Below are 15,841 nucleotides of genomic sequence, written 5' to 3'. Positions count from 1 at the left end.
GTCAGCTGCCGCTGTGAGGGACATAATGGCCATGTTTAGTTTCCATCTAAAATTTTTTCACTCTATCACATCGAATGTTATGGCACTTGCATGTAGTACTAAATGTAGACAAAATAAAAAACTAATTACACAGTTTGCATGGAAATTGCGAGACGAACGTTTTGAACCTAATTAGTCCGTGATTTGACACTAAAGTGCTACAGTAACACTTTTGCTAATGCCGGATTAATTAGTCTTAATAAATTCGTCTCATGTTTCCAGACGAGTGGTGTAATTAGTTTTTTTTATTAGTCTACGTTTAATACTTCAAATATGTACCGACATTTTCGATGTGACACCCAAAATTTTTTTCCCGTAGAACTAAACAAGGCCTCTGTCTGCATGCCGCCAATGTCTCGGCACATCACTAACTCCAATCTGCCAGCTCCAGCTAGCACCCCTTCACCCCTCATTGTCCCTGATGATATGCAGCATCAGTGTTGATTTTGAGCTTGCCTTGCGGGGGCGGTCTCCATATCTTCTCCTTCGTACACTCTTGAAATCTGCATGATCAATCATTCACTGTCACCAAGGAGTGTATATACAGTTCTGGCCGCTTCCGCACTAGTCTACAAGTTGACTTAATTTGTCACATCCCACCACTTCCATTTCCATAACAAGGTCATTGTCATGATGCAAACTTCTTTCTTCAGGTTCAGCGGCTGTCTCACCACTTCTTGTTTCTAGGCTGATGTTGGTGATAGCTGACAGGTTCCAGGTGTAAGGGTCTGTTTGGATCTGAAGGCTAATTGCTAGGTAGCTAAAATTAGTCAAAATAACCTCACTAGACAATTCTTCATCCAGTGAGCTTATCTTTTAGACAATTCTTCAATCAGTTATTAGCCAACTAGATAGGCAACCATAGTTTGTTTGGACTCATTTTTTTTGTCCATCTAGTAAATAGTTATGCGTATCTAAACATGTCTCAGTCACGCCAACGGCCTCTAGTTTCCTTGCATTCGAGGAAGCAAAATCACAGCATGTTATATTATTTATTCACTACTTTTGGATAGTGTCACACGGTGTTTTTAAGTCAGAAAAGGTTCACTTTAGGTCTCTAAACTTTTACAAAAGTTTGCTTTTTATACCTGAACTCCAAAACCAGTAAAACACATCTCTCAACCTTTAAAACCGTTGATATTACGTCCCTGACCCAGTTACGAGCGGTATTGAAGACGGTTTTGTCTTTTTTCTTTTTTATTTATTTTTGCTGAATCTTTGAAAATTCATAGTAAATCATAGAAAAATCATAAAATGAAAAATTAAATTTTGTTGAACTCCACATGAGTAGATCTACACAGTGAACATATAATATAGTATACTTTAGTACAAAGTTTTTGCTATAGATTTAGATCTATACTTTTCTGTAATTAATTAGAATAATTCATAGCTACAGTTCCTATGGTCCAATTGTGGTGAAATTTTTATGGTGGGCTAGTTATTGTATGCTTGAAGTATAATAAAAAATTCATACTAATTGGATCATGTATAATTTAGTTACAGATTTATTTTGGTTTATGCTTGTTAAATATAAATAGATCTATAACTAAGTTATCATGATCCAATGAGTATGAAATTTTTACTACGGTTCACGCATAAAACAATTAGACCATCATAAAAATTTCACCACAATTTGATCATAGAAACTGCAGCTATAAATTATTCTAATTAATTACAAGAAAACATAGATCTAATGGTACAATAAAAACTTTGTACTAAAGTATACCATATTATATGTTCACTGTGTAGTTCTACTCATGTGAAGTCCAACAAAATTTGATTTTCTATTTTATGATTTTTTTGTGATTTACTATGATTTCTTAAAGATTCTGCCGAAATAAATAAAAAAGAAAAAGACAAAACCGCCTTCAATAATGCTCATAACTTGGTCAGGGGTAATATGCACGGTTTTAGAAGTTGAGAGATGTATTCTGCTCGGTTTAGAGTTCAGAGATGAAAAGCGGATTTGAGGGACCTAAAGTGGACTTTTTCCTTTTAAGTTTTGTGCAAATATATACCGGGGAAAGGCAGGCCCGGCCCATGGCTCTTGTAGGACCGGGCTTGGACGTAGGACCAAGAATCTGAAGCAATTCACCAACCCAAAATGTTCCTCACGAAAAAAAAAACCTAAAATAGTTTTTCAAAATCCGAGTACTTTTCAAGTGGCACATGGTCCGGTCCAAAACCAACCTGACCCTGCCAGCGAACGTTGCTAGATGGCCTGAAAAGTTCCGTTTTTTTTTTTGGCCTACTCCAGCCCACAAGATGGTACCTCTTTTTATTTTTTTATTATATATTTTTTTTGGCACTACAGAGATGCTATGCTACTGTGTTTTCCGCCGGGAAGCACTGGGACAGTGCAGGCTGTCGTGATAGCTGTCCACTGTCCTCTGTCCACACGGATCGGACGTGGCAGTTTATTTTCTCGTTTTCTGGAAATTTCCAAAGAAGAATTTCCTCCGTTTTCAAAATTGCGTAGACGAAAACGAAAAGAGGCAAAGGAAGGACGCCATCAATCGAGCAAAGCTGGTCGGCAGGAAATTAAGCGAAGTTTGAACAATGCCTATCTTCTCCCTCTTCCTTTTTGTCTAATTGTCAGCGGCCGAAGAAAATTGGCGCACACTAGAAAATTGAGGCACTGAAGCATTTCTCCTTTTTTTTGTTTTTCTGTTTACATAAAATGATAAGAAACGCCTATGCAGTTCATTCAAGACAAAAACGGCATGAATCATTCCACAGAGTGAGCGTTTTCTCTGTAAATTATCTGTTAATTCCGATCCGACAATGAAAAAGAAAATCTGATGGTACTTCGTTTTTAATATTCGGAGCTAGTTAGTTAGTTTAAAATTATCAAATATCAAATGATGGAGGCAGTGCATACAGCCTTTACCCCGGAAATGATGCAATCTAGGTTCGTATTAGACATATGTACTATCTTAAATTTAACTAATCTACAGAAAATACTATCGGTATTAATGAATTGAAGATATACCGTGAAAATATTGTGCATGGTGAATCTAATGTTACTTAGTTAGTATGTTATTAGTATCATTTTAACTTTATACTCAATCCGTTCCAAGCTATAAGATATATTGGTTTTCTAGATACATTTTACTAGGTATTTAGATAATGCATATAAAAAATATATCTATAAAAGCCAAAACGATTTGTATTGTAAAATAGAGGGAGTATAAATTTAATTAAACTAATAATAGTTTATAGTTTGACTTAGCAATATGCCAGAATTACATCATTTCTAGAATGAAAGGAATATAATTTAAGGTGAGGTCCCAACTTCACATAGTATAAACACTGTTGAAAAAAAGTCGGTTTTGTCTTCTTGATGTGAATTCGTGAGGAGAATCTCCAGAGAACAATTCCATCAAAGCGTATCCTTAGCACGAAAGCACCTGCTGACAATATTTATCTTCACCGACCAAGCACTAGGATACCACACATTTCACACTAAATTCATTTGCAGCAGCAAAACAAAAAACAAAAGAAAAAAAAAAAGAGGCAAGTGCAAAACGCGGCGGCAAGAAGCAAGCGAAGACGGGCAGCAGGCAGCAGCGAGCTGGCACGCCGTTCGCCACCGCCCTTAATTTGGCAAATCATTAACGTAATTGTCAAACAGAGTCCTGTCTTTTTTCTGTGGCTGCAATCAAATCCCCTGGTCGGAGGCCATGAGTGCCTTTTAGCGGAGGAAACCACCCGTCGCTGCGTTGTTTGGTGGCTTCGATCACTGCACCGCCCACCCGCTTCGTCACCGTCGTCGCCGTCGCGTTGCCGTCCGCCCGCCCTCCCCCGCCACCGCCACCGCCACCACCCCACCGAGGAAAAAGGAAAAGGGGGTAAAGAAAAACACCAAGAAAAAGGAGAAAGATTGACGAGGAGCGCGGCATCGTCGCCGCGGTTTGAGAGGGCGAGGTGCCGCCAGCGCCTTCCGGCGTAGGACGCGCGCGCGCCCGTTCCCCCGCGCGTAGCCGCCGGAGCTCGCCGGCGTTGGCGGCCTCCGCCGTGGGCGGATCACGCCGGTGTGGCCGGCTCGGGGTCGATTTTTTCCCGTTTCCCCTGGTAAGGAACCCTTGCTTTGATTCGATGGGCTGTTCTGTTCTTCGGGATCTGTTTTCCCCCTCCAGGGATCAAATCAAAATTCCATCTTTTTAATCCCCGTACCCATTTGCTACACCCCCGGTGGTACCCTAACAATGCAAATTGCTCACCCATTTATCCATTATTAGGTCCTTATTTGTCACTGCGCAACTTCATCAATCCATCTCGCATATAAATGTGGAAATTTTGTAGCTTAATCCAATCTGCCCTTTTGCTGCAGGGACCAGGGAAGGGTATACAATGTGTTATTTTGATGGTTTCTCACAGCAATCCCCGTCGCTCGGTTATTAGCCAAAGCAGAGGTGGCAGGGGTCTACATTAGAGGCAGCAACTCGCTGGTTGTCTCTCAGGAGACGAATGATTCAGCACTGGGACACATTCACAATTTGGTAAAATTGGTGTTACAGAGTCAAGGGGATGCCCATTGTCTGTGTCTCGCTTTCAAGCCTTTGCTGCTGCTCAGGGAAGAGCTTCTGGCACAGCGATCCTTCCTTTTTGTTCTGTAATGAATGAATAACCAGGTTGTGTATCAAGATCTGACCAAAGTTTTAGGCCTTAGTAGGTTTGACTGAGAATCTATCGGATGTCTCAACTACAGCTTTGCAACTGAAAGGTGCTGGTATGGATCCTACAAATTTGTTGCATCTGAAGACTGTCCCATCTGAGAATGGACTCAAAATGGTTGCAAATTCAAGTGACAATCTACTGGATATGGCTTGTGAGAGCCCCCTTGCTGGAAAAGTCAAGTTTATGTGCAGCTTTGGTGGGAAAATCTTGCCTAGGCCAAGTGATGGGAAGCTCAGGTATGTCGGTGGGGAGACACGTCTCATCTCGATAACCAGGAACTTCTCGTGGAATGAACTAGTGCAGAAAACTCTCACGATCTACAGTCAACCTCATATCATCAAGTATCAACTACCTGATGAGGATCTGGACGCACTCATTTCTCTTTCGTGTGACGAGGATTTCCAGAATATGATGGAAGAATACTGCAGTCTTGAAAAGGCCAATGGCTCCGTTAGACTAAGGATATTTCTTGTCTCCCTCAGTGAATGTGAAGATTCGACGTTGGACACAAAGAGCTTGGAGTGTGAACCAGAGTATCATTTTGTTGTTGCTGTGAACAATCTTGCACATTTGAGCCGGAGCATTAGTGGCAACAATTTAATGAGCCAATCGAGCCATCAATTGGACCCTTCTCCACACCCCTTTAGAGAATCACCTGTCTGTCAAACCAATACAGAAGTTGGAGCCAAAGATTCTATTGGAGCAACTCTTAATGAGTCTTCCTCTCAGTTTTTCCTTGATCCGTACACGCAACAATTGGTGGTCGAGTCATCAAAAACTTCATCCCCAAGTTTAGGTCAGCAGAGGACCATGAAACAGTCTAGGATGCAACCCCCTGCAGATGAATTGCCAACAAACCAAGAACATGTGAATAGAAGTGAAATTTGCAATGGCTCAAATTTGAAAACCATGCTTCCGGACCATCTAAAGCAAAATGATACAGACAAGGGTGTTGAAAATGGATCTCCCACGCAACATCTTCACATTCAGAGGCAGGTAAAAGGTTTGGCTGGAAATGATATTGACTTGATTCCACGTACCAACTATGATGTTTCTACTCCAGTGGAAACATCCTTCTATTCTGAAAAGGTCACCATGCATCCAGAAAATGCAGCATGGGCATCTGGGCTCCAGGAACACACTGGTCAAATTCTAGGCATGCCTCATGCCTTCTCCGATCCTTTGCTAAAGAATCTTAATGACCTGCCTGCATCAAATTTGTCATTACCTGCTGGTTCCTACATGACCCAATCGTTTTCCCAGAAAATATGCCAAACTAATGAGTTGGAGAGAACATTAAGTAGGACTGGGCCAGCTTTTGAATGTGTTAAACCCCATGACATTGCCCGTGCAGATGAATCAAATTACCTTGTTTCTAATCATATTGACGAACGGTACAATCCAGGAATTATTGCCCCAGCCAGTTCACATCCACCAGTATATTACCAAGATGAAAGTTTGTCTAGTAACATGACACAAAAATGTCATGATGGTGATCCTGTAGTTCAACAGCAGGATAAGTTTTTTTATCAGGATAAAAGCGCAGGTCCAAATGTTGCTCCATGGAGCAATTTTGTTGATACAGGGTTAAGTTACAACGCGCATGGTGCAAAGTTGTCCTCAGATGATTTAGATGCTCTAGAAAGTTCAGTTCCAAAGCCGATGCATGCTACTGATCATTCCCTTTCATATCTCCTTAATGTATCCCAAGGAGACAATTCAGAAAGTGGGTCACATGTAGAGACACTGAATTCAAGGCCTGTTACTAAAGATTATGGAACTGCTGGTTATGTGCATGGAACTGATAAAGTTGCTCCAGAGCCTCATGTTCTGTTGCCTATAAAGTCTTCTGAAGCTTTTGTCATGCAAAGATCAATGGGCAATGGAGAATCTGGTGTATATCAGAATGATAATTTGCTCAAGTCATCAGTGCATAGCCCTGGCTTGGCTACCTCTCAACACGCTGGGCCGATTGATACTGATCCGAGTATGAACTTGCAAGGCAATGGTGGCCTCTCTCTGTCTTCGTCTCAAAATCCAGTTGTGGATGGTGTTTCTAGGAGAGAGGATCCCCTTCGTGATTGGGGTAATATCGCCTGCAGTGAAGGAATAATTGGATTTGACCATACCACCACCAATAATGAACACATAAAGCTAGCACACAGGCTGCACGATAATGTTCAAATGAATGTACCTGTCATAGTTGAGGACGTGACTGATAATGTACCTTCAGGCATTCCATCATCCAGACCAGTTGTTCCTCAGGTTGTAATGGCAGCTGAAGAACAGCAAGAGGTGATTCTTTCATCACAGAAGGATGATGATACTAGGAGCGACGGGGCAGAGTTAGCTAATGAGGTATACCCTATATTTATATATTATTATTCATCCACATTTGATGTTTGAGCATCTCGCATCCGTTGTTCCAAATCTCAGGATCATGATGATGGAGTTGCCAATGGGTCCATTAGTGATGCTGTAGTTGCTGAACTGCCAGCATGTATGGATTACAGGTGCAGCTCACATGCTCTAAATTTGTTCTTAAGCAAGATTGCTATCAAATTTACAAAACAACATTGTCATGCTTTTTATCAATGACATGTAAATGATAGAAACATGTGGTCGTTGTGATTTGATGAACAGATCATAAAAAATGGTGACCTCGAGGAGCTACGTGAGCTGGGATCCGGGACATTTGGAACTGTATACTATGGAAAGTGGCGAGGAACTGATGTTGCTATCAAGCGCATTAAAAAGAGCTGTTTTGCTGGAAGATCATCTGAACAAGAGAAACTTGTAAGTACTGTTTCCTTTAATCTTTTTAACCATTTGTTCGCTTCATCATCCATGCAAAAAAGGGGGCACCAAACAGGAAAGCACTGGCAATAAGGTTGATGTCATTGTTGTAATGGAGACCTTTTTATATATTAACATGCATTATTATTTTGTTTTTCCGATTTTAATGTTAACACTTATTTTTTTCCACAGACCAATGACTTTTGGAGGGAAGCAAAGATTCTTTCAAAGTTACATCATCCAAATGTTGTCGCTTTCTATGGTGTGGTCCCTGATGGAACTGGAGGAACACTGGCAACTGTGACTGAATTCATGGTGAATGGCTCACTGAGGAATGTTCTTCTAAGGAAAGACAGGTGGGTCTTGTATGTTTCTGTTGGATGCTTTCCACTCTGCACAATGATGTGACTGTTTACTAGATCTGTGTAGAATGCTTGATCGTCGGAGGAAACTTACACTTAAATGAACCTTACACACAAATCAATCCTTAAATCGCTAATTCTCATCTTTTGCAGGCTATTTGGGATGCATAGCTAGGGAGGACAGGACCTAGTGGGGGCAGAGGTGGGGACAAAGTTCAGCTAGGCGCTAGGCGGAATCTAGGCGCTGACCCACTGCCTAGCGCCTAGTCGGGAGTACTCGGTCCTAGGCGCTCCAAGGCGTTTTTCTAGGCGTTTTGGCAATATAGCCATAAATTATATATATATTATGTATATAACTATATATATGTATATAACTACTATATATGACTATATGAGTCACAGTAATGAGTAAGTAGAAAAAAAGGGCAGTAGACATATCTGATTCCTAGCTGGCTTACTCTTGCTTTCTTGCATGTTCCTAGCTCCTGCCTCCTGCAACACATTTTCACAGCTAGTAGTTAGTAAATTAGTCAATAGACAGCTAGCTGGTCATAAAAAAAAATAGAAAACACTAAGTTGTGACTTATCTGGATGATTTCAGTAGCCTCCCATCCATGAGCACACCATATCAGCAGCTGGTAATTACAATACAAGTGGATAGGACAGTAATACAAGTGCACAACACAATTTATAAATAAAGGACAGCACAAGCACATAGTTGATAGTTCCCTCACTCACTGTAGTTCAATACAAGCTGCACAACACAATTTATAACTAAAGGACAGTACAATACAAGCTGCAGTTCATATTTCTTCGTCACTGTAGTTCACATCCTCATCGTCATACTCTTCTTCTTCAGACTCAAATTCTTCTCCTTCATAGAGCTCCCTCACTCTTGCACTTCTACGCAGCTCAAGCTGTTCATCTGCTCCCACTGCCTCTCCAATGACAGACCAAGGTATCCCGGTACCTTCCATCTCATCTTCCTCCCCATCTCTAAAGTCAGCTAATGCACAATCATCCCCACCCTCTTGGAGAAAACCTTGAGCTTCAGTTGTATCACTAGACTGAAGTATCTCAGTGATTTTGTTTGACTTCATCTTTTCTCTCTTACTAAGCAGCTTGGAGTTGAATTGGATATACACCAACTTGTTGAGGCGGGTTGTAGTAAGCCTGTTCCTCTTCTTAGTGTGTATCTACAATTTAAAAAGAGCATTCTCAGTTCTACAATTAAATTGTAATGCTGCTGAAAGCTTGAAACATGTTCATAAATCATAATAGATAGGTAGTTAGGTACTAACCCCTTCAAACCCACTCCAATTTCTTTCACAACCAGAAGAGCTTGATGTCAAAGATAGGATCCTTGTAGCCATCTTCTGTAAAGCTGGTGTTTCATATCCATACAATCTCCACCATGATGCTGAAATAAAAAAACACCTCTATTAGTTTAGAAAACAGCAAACAACAAACAACCATGAGCCATAGGAAGTACCTCTACCTGGGTTGTAATCAAAGTTTTCAAAATTCCTAGCAAGCTTCTTGCTAAAGGGTCCTTCTCTATTTTGAAACTTCTTTAGTTCAATGTTGGCAGCCATATGCTGCATGTCCTCATCATGATAAAAAAATTTCTCAACACAAGATATAAACCCTTCTGATATTTTGGGCTGATCAAAGATTGATGGGTCACTATAGCTATAGTGAGGATTCAGCAAATAGGCTGTCAAATGCAATGGAGAATCAAGTCTTCCATTCATCTTCTTGTCAATAACAGCTATTACATCCTTGAACCGAGCCTCAACATTTCCAAAGGCCTCTTTGATCTGTCTCTTTGCCTTTAGTAGTTGTCCATAAAGGAAACCCATGGATGGCCTCACATCCCCATCAACCAAACGGAGGACTTTGACCAATGGCTCAAAAACAGTCAATGTTAGTTTCACATCCTTCCAAAAGCTTGGACTCAATATAGTTGCTGTTGCCTCTTTTCCTTTCTTTGATTTCACATCCTTCAATGAGTCCCACCTACTATGAACCACCATCTTCCTTAACTGGTCCTTCTTCTCTTGCATGCTACTCAAAGTGAGAAAGTTTGAAGCAAACCTAGTCACTCCTGGCCTCACTACCTCTTTCCCCTCTGTGAAGTATCTCAAGCACTCCAATGTCCTTGTGTGCCCATAGACAAATATGGTAAATGCCTTTGCTTGGTCAACCACTTTCTTGAACCGAGTCAAGTTGCCAATTCCTTGGAGCATAAGGTTGATTGTGTGAGCTGCACAAGAGGTCCAAAATATGTGTGGTCTCTTCTCTTCCAATAGCCTCTTTGCTCCCATGTTGTTAGAGGCATTGTCAGTCACTACTTGCACCACATTGTCTGGACCAATCTCTTCAATTGCTTTGTCCACAAGATCAAAGATGACCTCACTGGTATGTGAGACATGTGACATCTCCTTAGAGCTGATGAAGGAGGTTCCATCAGCACAATTGGTGCACAGATTCATTATGCTTCTCCTCTTCCTATCTGACCAAGCATCGGTCATAATAGAGCACCCATTTTTGATCTTCTCGGCTTCACGTTCCTGCAGCAGACTCTTGGTTCTTTCATATTCTTCTTCCAACAATCTCTCTCGAAGTGAATCTTGACATGGAGGTACAAGTCCTGGACCAAACTGACCAATTGCTTCACACATTTGCTTAAACTCATCATTGTCACATGCATTGAAAGATATTGCTGCCAATGTTAAAAAAGCCTAATTAGTGATCATGAATAACATCTAATGAATTAGTGATCATGTAATGTAAGTACAGAAGAGTATACTAGCAATTTACCATGTGTATAGGCCCATCTTGCAATATACTTATGCACCTCATGTGTTCTTTCCTTCCAAAGTTCCTTGTTCAGCTGCTGTTGCTTCAAAGAATCAGTCTTGGTAGCTTTAGGATCAATAGCACGTGTCCATTTGTCCATGGGTCATAATTTGTGAGGCTCTGAACTTCCAACACAAGTGACTTCATCTGACTCTCCAACCCTAGATACATTAACTTCCTCTCTAAGTTCTAGCTCATGAACAGTCTTCTCCTCCCTCTTCCTTTTTGCCTCATCTAGTGCTTTCTTGCACTTCTGTTTAGCCTCCATGGCCTACACTGTTGTAGCCGTGCATTTCTTCACATTCTTTCCCTCATGAGCCAAATGTTGCTTCAACCTATAAATCCCTCCCCTCATCTCCTTCTTACAAAGCTTGCACTTCACCTTGTCCTTGTTGTTAGGATCAACAAGAACACCATACTCCCATCCAACATCATCCGAATTCCTTTTCAGGAGATTCGCTGACTCACTATTTTCTCCCTCACCTAGTGCACCCTCTGTTGTAGACATCCTACATTTAGACAATGGGCATTCACAGCAGGCAAAATCAGATCAACTCATTGGTGATCAAGCAGTGGAGCTTGGAACATCCAATTTACAATGAGATTAGAACATCTCTTCCCTAGCTAGTTACTAACTGCTTGCTACATTTTGTTTTGTTGTGATAATTTTGAGTTCTAGACTGTGCATTCTTCATGTCTAGGAATGGTTCATCACTTATTCAGTGCATCACTTGCTATGGAGAAAAAAATCAACAAATGTCTAGTAATGTCATTAGGAACCTGTGATTTGTACATAAAAACTTTGCTTCATGTACCTAGATATAGGCATGATCACAATTTGCCAGTGCTGGATGGCTGTTCTAATCACAGGCATTCAAATCAGAGGAGAGAAGCAGGGGATGCATTCAAAACAGAGGACATGGAGGAGAGGAGCAGGGGAGGGGCCTGACCTTGGTGCTGCAGGTTCTAGGCGGGGCAGAGGAGGCCGGCCGGGACAATCCTCCAGGCGGGGTCGCGGGGAGCAGGGGAGGCGCCTGACCTTGGTGCTGCAGGTTCCAGGCGGGGCAGAGGAGGCGGGGCAGCAGCTTCCAGGCGGGGCAGAGGAGTCCGGCCGGGACAAGCCTCCAGGCGGGGCAGGGCAACCGGCGGGGCAGAGGAGGCGGGGCAGGGCGACCGGCGGGGCCGGCGGGTGGAGCTTCCCTCCGGCGCTCCGTCGCAGGAGGAGAGGACGAGCGGGAGTGGCCGAGCGGGCTGCGAGCGGCTATCTGCGACCTGGAAGGCAAGAATCGAGCGGGAGCGGACCTTTTCCTTCTTCTCCTCCCCGCGCGCTTCCTTTCCCGCGCCAGACGCCATAAGCGCGCGCGCGCTTCCGCGGCGGACAAAATTCGCCGTTGAGCGGGTCGTCCGCCTACGCGCCGCCTTGCGCGCCTGCGCGCCGCGGAATCGCCGCCGAGGCGCCGATTTGCGCCGCCTAGTCGCTGCTCCCGCCTAGGACTGCGACTACACCCTAGTCTACGCGGAGGGCCGTCGATTAGCGCTTAATCGCGCCTAGGCGCGCCTAGGCGAGCGCCTAGCGGAACTTTGGGTGGGGACGTGGGGTGGATGAGACAGAGGCTGCTAGGAACATCATATTGAGGTTGGAGCATAAAAAATGTTCATGCCTATGATGATTAATGACACATTTCTTTAGTAAACTTGATTAACACCATCATGATAGCTTTATTAAACACAATAAACATGATTATCAATTTAAATGTTTTCTTGTTAATAAATATTTTTTTTGTAAAACTTTTATGAACTAGTATAGTGCCCGTGCTAACGCCACGGCTTCATTTGAGGGATACACATGAGAAAAACCAAACTACGTATTTCATAACATAAATAGAGTACAAGAAGACAACTAAAAGAGATTTCAATTCATTGCATCATTTTCAGTAACTCTCAGAGCAAACTACAGAGCAATAATACATGATGATTGGGAAAATTTGGGGGCGAATATCTTACTCAACTCTTAACTCAAACCCAACCTAAACAGAATTCCCTCTCGTAGATCCCCTCATACCTAAACAAAATTGGCAGTGAAACAGTGAATACATGAGAGCAATTTTTTAAATTGGCAGAAAACATAAGCATACAAACAGTGCCCCCTTTTTAACAGGAAAAAAACTGCAGATCAAGTAAACATTCTATACTCTTGGCAAATAAAATGTGCTAGTAACAGAGATCCTTTCATTTTTGCTAGCAGAGATCCTTTCATTCAGTTATTTAGGCACAAGGAGATGAAGACATATATTATGCTTCTAAATTTCTAATTTGTACCCTATTCACTGTAGTCTCCATAAATGATTCTGAATTTGTATGCTATATATTCTTACTTGAGGAATGGCAGAGTCAATATCTTCATCAAGGAAGGATTTCTTGTGTTGTCACAAAAATTTCCCACTCTGTTCTATCTATTTTCCCATCCTGATTTGCATCAGCATCTGAAAATTCTCCCACTCTGTTCTATCTTTTTTCCCAACATGATTTGCATCAGCATCTGAAAATGTCTATCATCACCACATAACTCCCTGTTTGACAATAATGATTTCTTAGGCAGTTTGATAACAATGATTTCTTAGGATTGAAACTTATAATTATATACTTACATGTATGATATTTTCAGGCTTTTTGTTGTACGGGGATGAAACGATATTATCTGTAGGATTTGAAACAACAGTACCAATGGCACCAGAGATAACCAGACAAGTAGCACCAAGCTGCTGGATTGTTGGTGCCCGTGCTAACGCCACGGCAACATAGGGATGCATCAAAGTGGAAATTAATTTATGATGGCTATTCAATTTACCGTGCTTCAAAGTGGAAAGAAGTATCAAGAGTATATGATATGGTAACACACAGGTAAAGGGAATAAAGGGAACACAAGAATAAGGGAGCATCAAATTACCTGATCTTATTTCTTGAACACAGGTAAAGGAAGATGACATGACAGGAAAAAAAACAGTTGCACTAACTAAGCTCTAAGCATATGGAACCAAAAGCATACTCTATTCGAGTTGTTCTGCATCAAAGAGCACTGAAGTTTTCAGAACCATATACTGAATGGTAATGCTTCTGGAATTTAATAACTGAATATATATACAGACTTGCACAATTCAAAAAAAAGTTAAGCATATATATCCACTTGAGATCATATCACTGAGTACGTGGGTAGTACTATTACTGAGAAAAAAAATATGTCCATCTATAATAGAAGAATCTCAGACTAAGAAATCAATTTATGAATCTATAGGTTTATATCGGTAACACCATGGAGGATCTAACAAGGTGCTGGATGAAGACAACAAGATTGACCTTGCAACCAAGTCCTAAGGGGCTCTACAAACTCTGAAAACCACATCTCAGCAAGTATGTTGAGGGCATCAACGCCGGTTTGCCTCTTTAATTCCTTGCATATATCATTGGTTGATTATACTGACACTGGAAGTATGTTATCCAGCTGCATAAATCAGGAGCCTCCAGATTACAGTATGCAAGACATACAGATACAGCAAAACTTCGTGTATCCACCTCAGTACATATTCATTGTGGTCTGTTAAGCAACTGAAGGAAAGATTTGTCTGGCAATTTCATGTTACCCCCCCCCCCCCCCCTGACACACTGATTTTCTTCCTCAAATCTGTAGCTTGGCTTCACTGGTCTAGTGTTGTGCTGAAAGCTGAAACTCATAATACTTGCTGCTCGGCTGGACTTGCTTGCACAACTAAAAATTTTGTTTTTTTTAAAAATAATCTTCACTGGTCTAGTGTTGTGCTGAACCTTTTTTGTGACTTAGCACGTCTGATAATTTTTTAAGGTATTGGGAGCGATTTTTTGCCTTTTATATTCAGTAATACTACAGCCCTTAAGAAATATTTAGGTACTGATGCCTTCATCTCAAGTCATACTGCGACATTAATTTGGGTTATGTTCATCTCAGAAAATATGAATCGAATACAAAGACATGAAATACAAATGTACTGAGACAAGGCAAACACACAGACTGGAGAAGCAGACTGGAGAACACAGAGACAGGAGAAGCATCCGATCCATGTAATCGACTAATCAAGGAAACAGAGGAATAATTTGAACCCACGAGAACAAGAGATGCGGATCTGAAAGGATCCGAAAGGAGGGGAAATAACTAACCAATCGAGCTGCACGAAGGACCACCACACATCAGGAGTAGCCGCCGCCGCCGATTGGGATTTTATATCCATCAGCACTGCGCATCTGCGACCCCTCGCTGCCGCCATCGGCTATCGGTATTCTACCACCGCCAGCACGGTGCTTATTAGAGCCGCCACCGATCCGAGGGCTAGCAGCAGCCATTGGCACCGTGCCCCATACTTGATCCAATTAACCAAAACAAATGGATGGATCAGTGTTGGTGGATGTTGGAACTGACGCCTAAAAGATCAAGACGTGAGAGGAAGAAGAGGGATTTCTGCCTAGAAGATGCAGATGTGACTTTGAGGAAGGGTTGCGGCGCTGTGCACACACGCTTCCGCTGCTTCCTCTCCGTTGCATCCGCCTTGATGCCGTCGTCCAGTAGGCAACGGAACCCGTCGCCCCTCCTCGCCACGAGCATCTCCCTCAAGCCCTCAAGCCCGCCGTCCTCCCCTTCCCAACTGCGCGGGGTTGCCACGCCGCGGGCGTCGGCGTCCCAGGGTCGCCCACGAGTGCGCGGTACTTCGCGGCAGCCGCATGGAAGCGGATCTCCTCCTCGTCGTCCGCGCCAATCTCCTCGTCACACGGATTGAGGGACGCAGCACCGGCTGCAGGGGGTGGCAGATCCAGGCCGCCACCGCCGCCGGGCGCGGGCACCGGCTGACCGCCTGGCCGCAGCTGCTCTGGTTGGCGACGGGAGGGACGGGCGGTGTCACCAGGACGCCGAGCTAGGGGACGGGAAGGACCGAAGGAGTCACCAGGACGCCTGGCCGCAGCTGCTCTGGTCGATGACGGACGGGCGGGCGTCGGGCGTGCTCGCGCGGAAGGGAATTTTTGTTTCTTTTTTAGTCGATACGGACGGCGTTTGTTTTCTTTTTATACGGACGGGAGCG

At 42.8% G+C, this 15,841-nt stretch overlaps 1 protein-coding gene and 1 pseudogene across 2 annotated transcripts; one reads left to right on the top strand and one right to left on the bottom strand.

Annotated features, from left to right (window-relative positions):
- The first annotated feature begins 3,366 nt into the window (after positions 1-3,366).
- Positions 3,367-8,325, top strand: LOC136509073 (uncharacterized; annotated as a pseudogene).
- Positions 8,326-8,462: 137 nt separating this feature from the next.
- On the bottom strand, positions 8,463-15,841 carry LOC136509079 (putative transcriptional regulator tpeD). 2 transcript variants are annotated; one of them, XM_066503885.1, is made up of 7 exons: positions 13,388-15,841; positions 13,115-13,309; positions 12,744-12,801; positions 10,701-11,248; positions 9,376-10,602; positions 9,179-9,297; positions 8,463-9,073 (listed from the first exon to the last, which is right to left on the bottom strand). In XM_066503885.1, exons 4-7 carry the CDS (start codon positions 10,837-10,839, stop codon positions 8,681-8,683), a joined length of 1,878 nt encoding a protein of 625 aa, XP_066359982.1. In that variant the 5' UTR covers positions 10,840-11,248; positions 12,744-12,801; positions 13,115-13,309; positions 13,388-15,841; the 3' UTR covers positions 8,463-8,680. The 2 variants fall into 2 exon arrangements, 1 of the variants encoding a protein (XP_066359982.1); XR_010772211.1 differs by lacking the exons at positions 9,376-10,602; positions 10,701-11,248 and having other exon boundaries at positions 8,999-9,297; positions 13,388-15,810.

This window comes from Miscanthus floridulus, chromosome 15 (genome assembly GCF_019320115.1).
Source record: "Miscanthus floridulus cultivar M001 chromosome 15, ASM1932011v1, whole genome shotgun sequence".
In the NCBI taxonomy this organism is placed as follows: domain Eukaryota; kingdom Viridiplantae; phylum Streptophyta; class Magnoliopsida; order Poales; family Poaceae; genus Miscanthus; species Miscanthus floridulus.
Note: the sequence above shows the minus strand (reverse complement) of the source record. Positions and strands in the feature narration are given on the sequence as shown.

Excerpts from the sequence above, each read along its gene's own strand:
- LOC136509079 (XM_066503885.1), bottom strand. The coding sequence starts at position 10,839 with ATGGACAAATGGACACGTGCTATTGATCCTAAAGCTACCAAGACTGAT. Across the intron at positions 9,298-9,375 it reads AAACTTTGATTACAACCCAG|CATCATGGTGGAGATTGTAT; the intron begins GTAGAGGTACTT and ends TTTTTATTTCAG. Across the intron at positions 9,074-9,178 it reads ATTGGAGTGGGTTTGAAGGG|ATACACACTAAGAAGAGGAA; the intron begins GTTAGTACCTAA and ends TTTAAATTGTAG.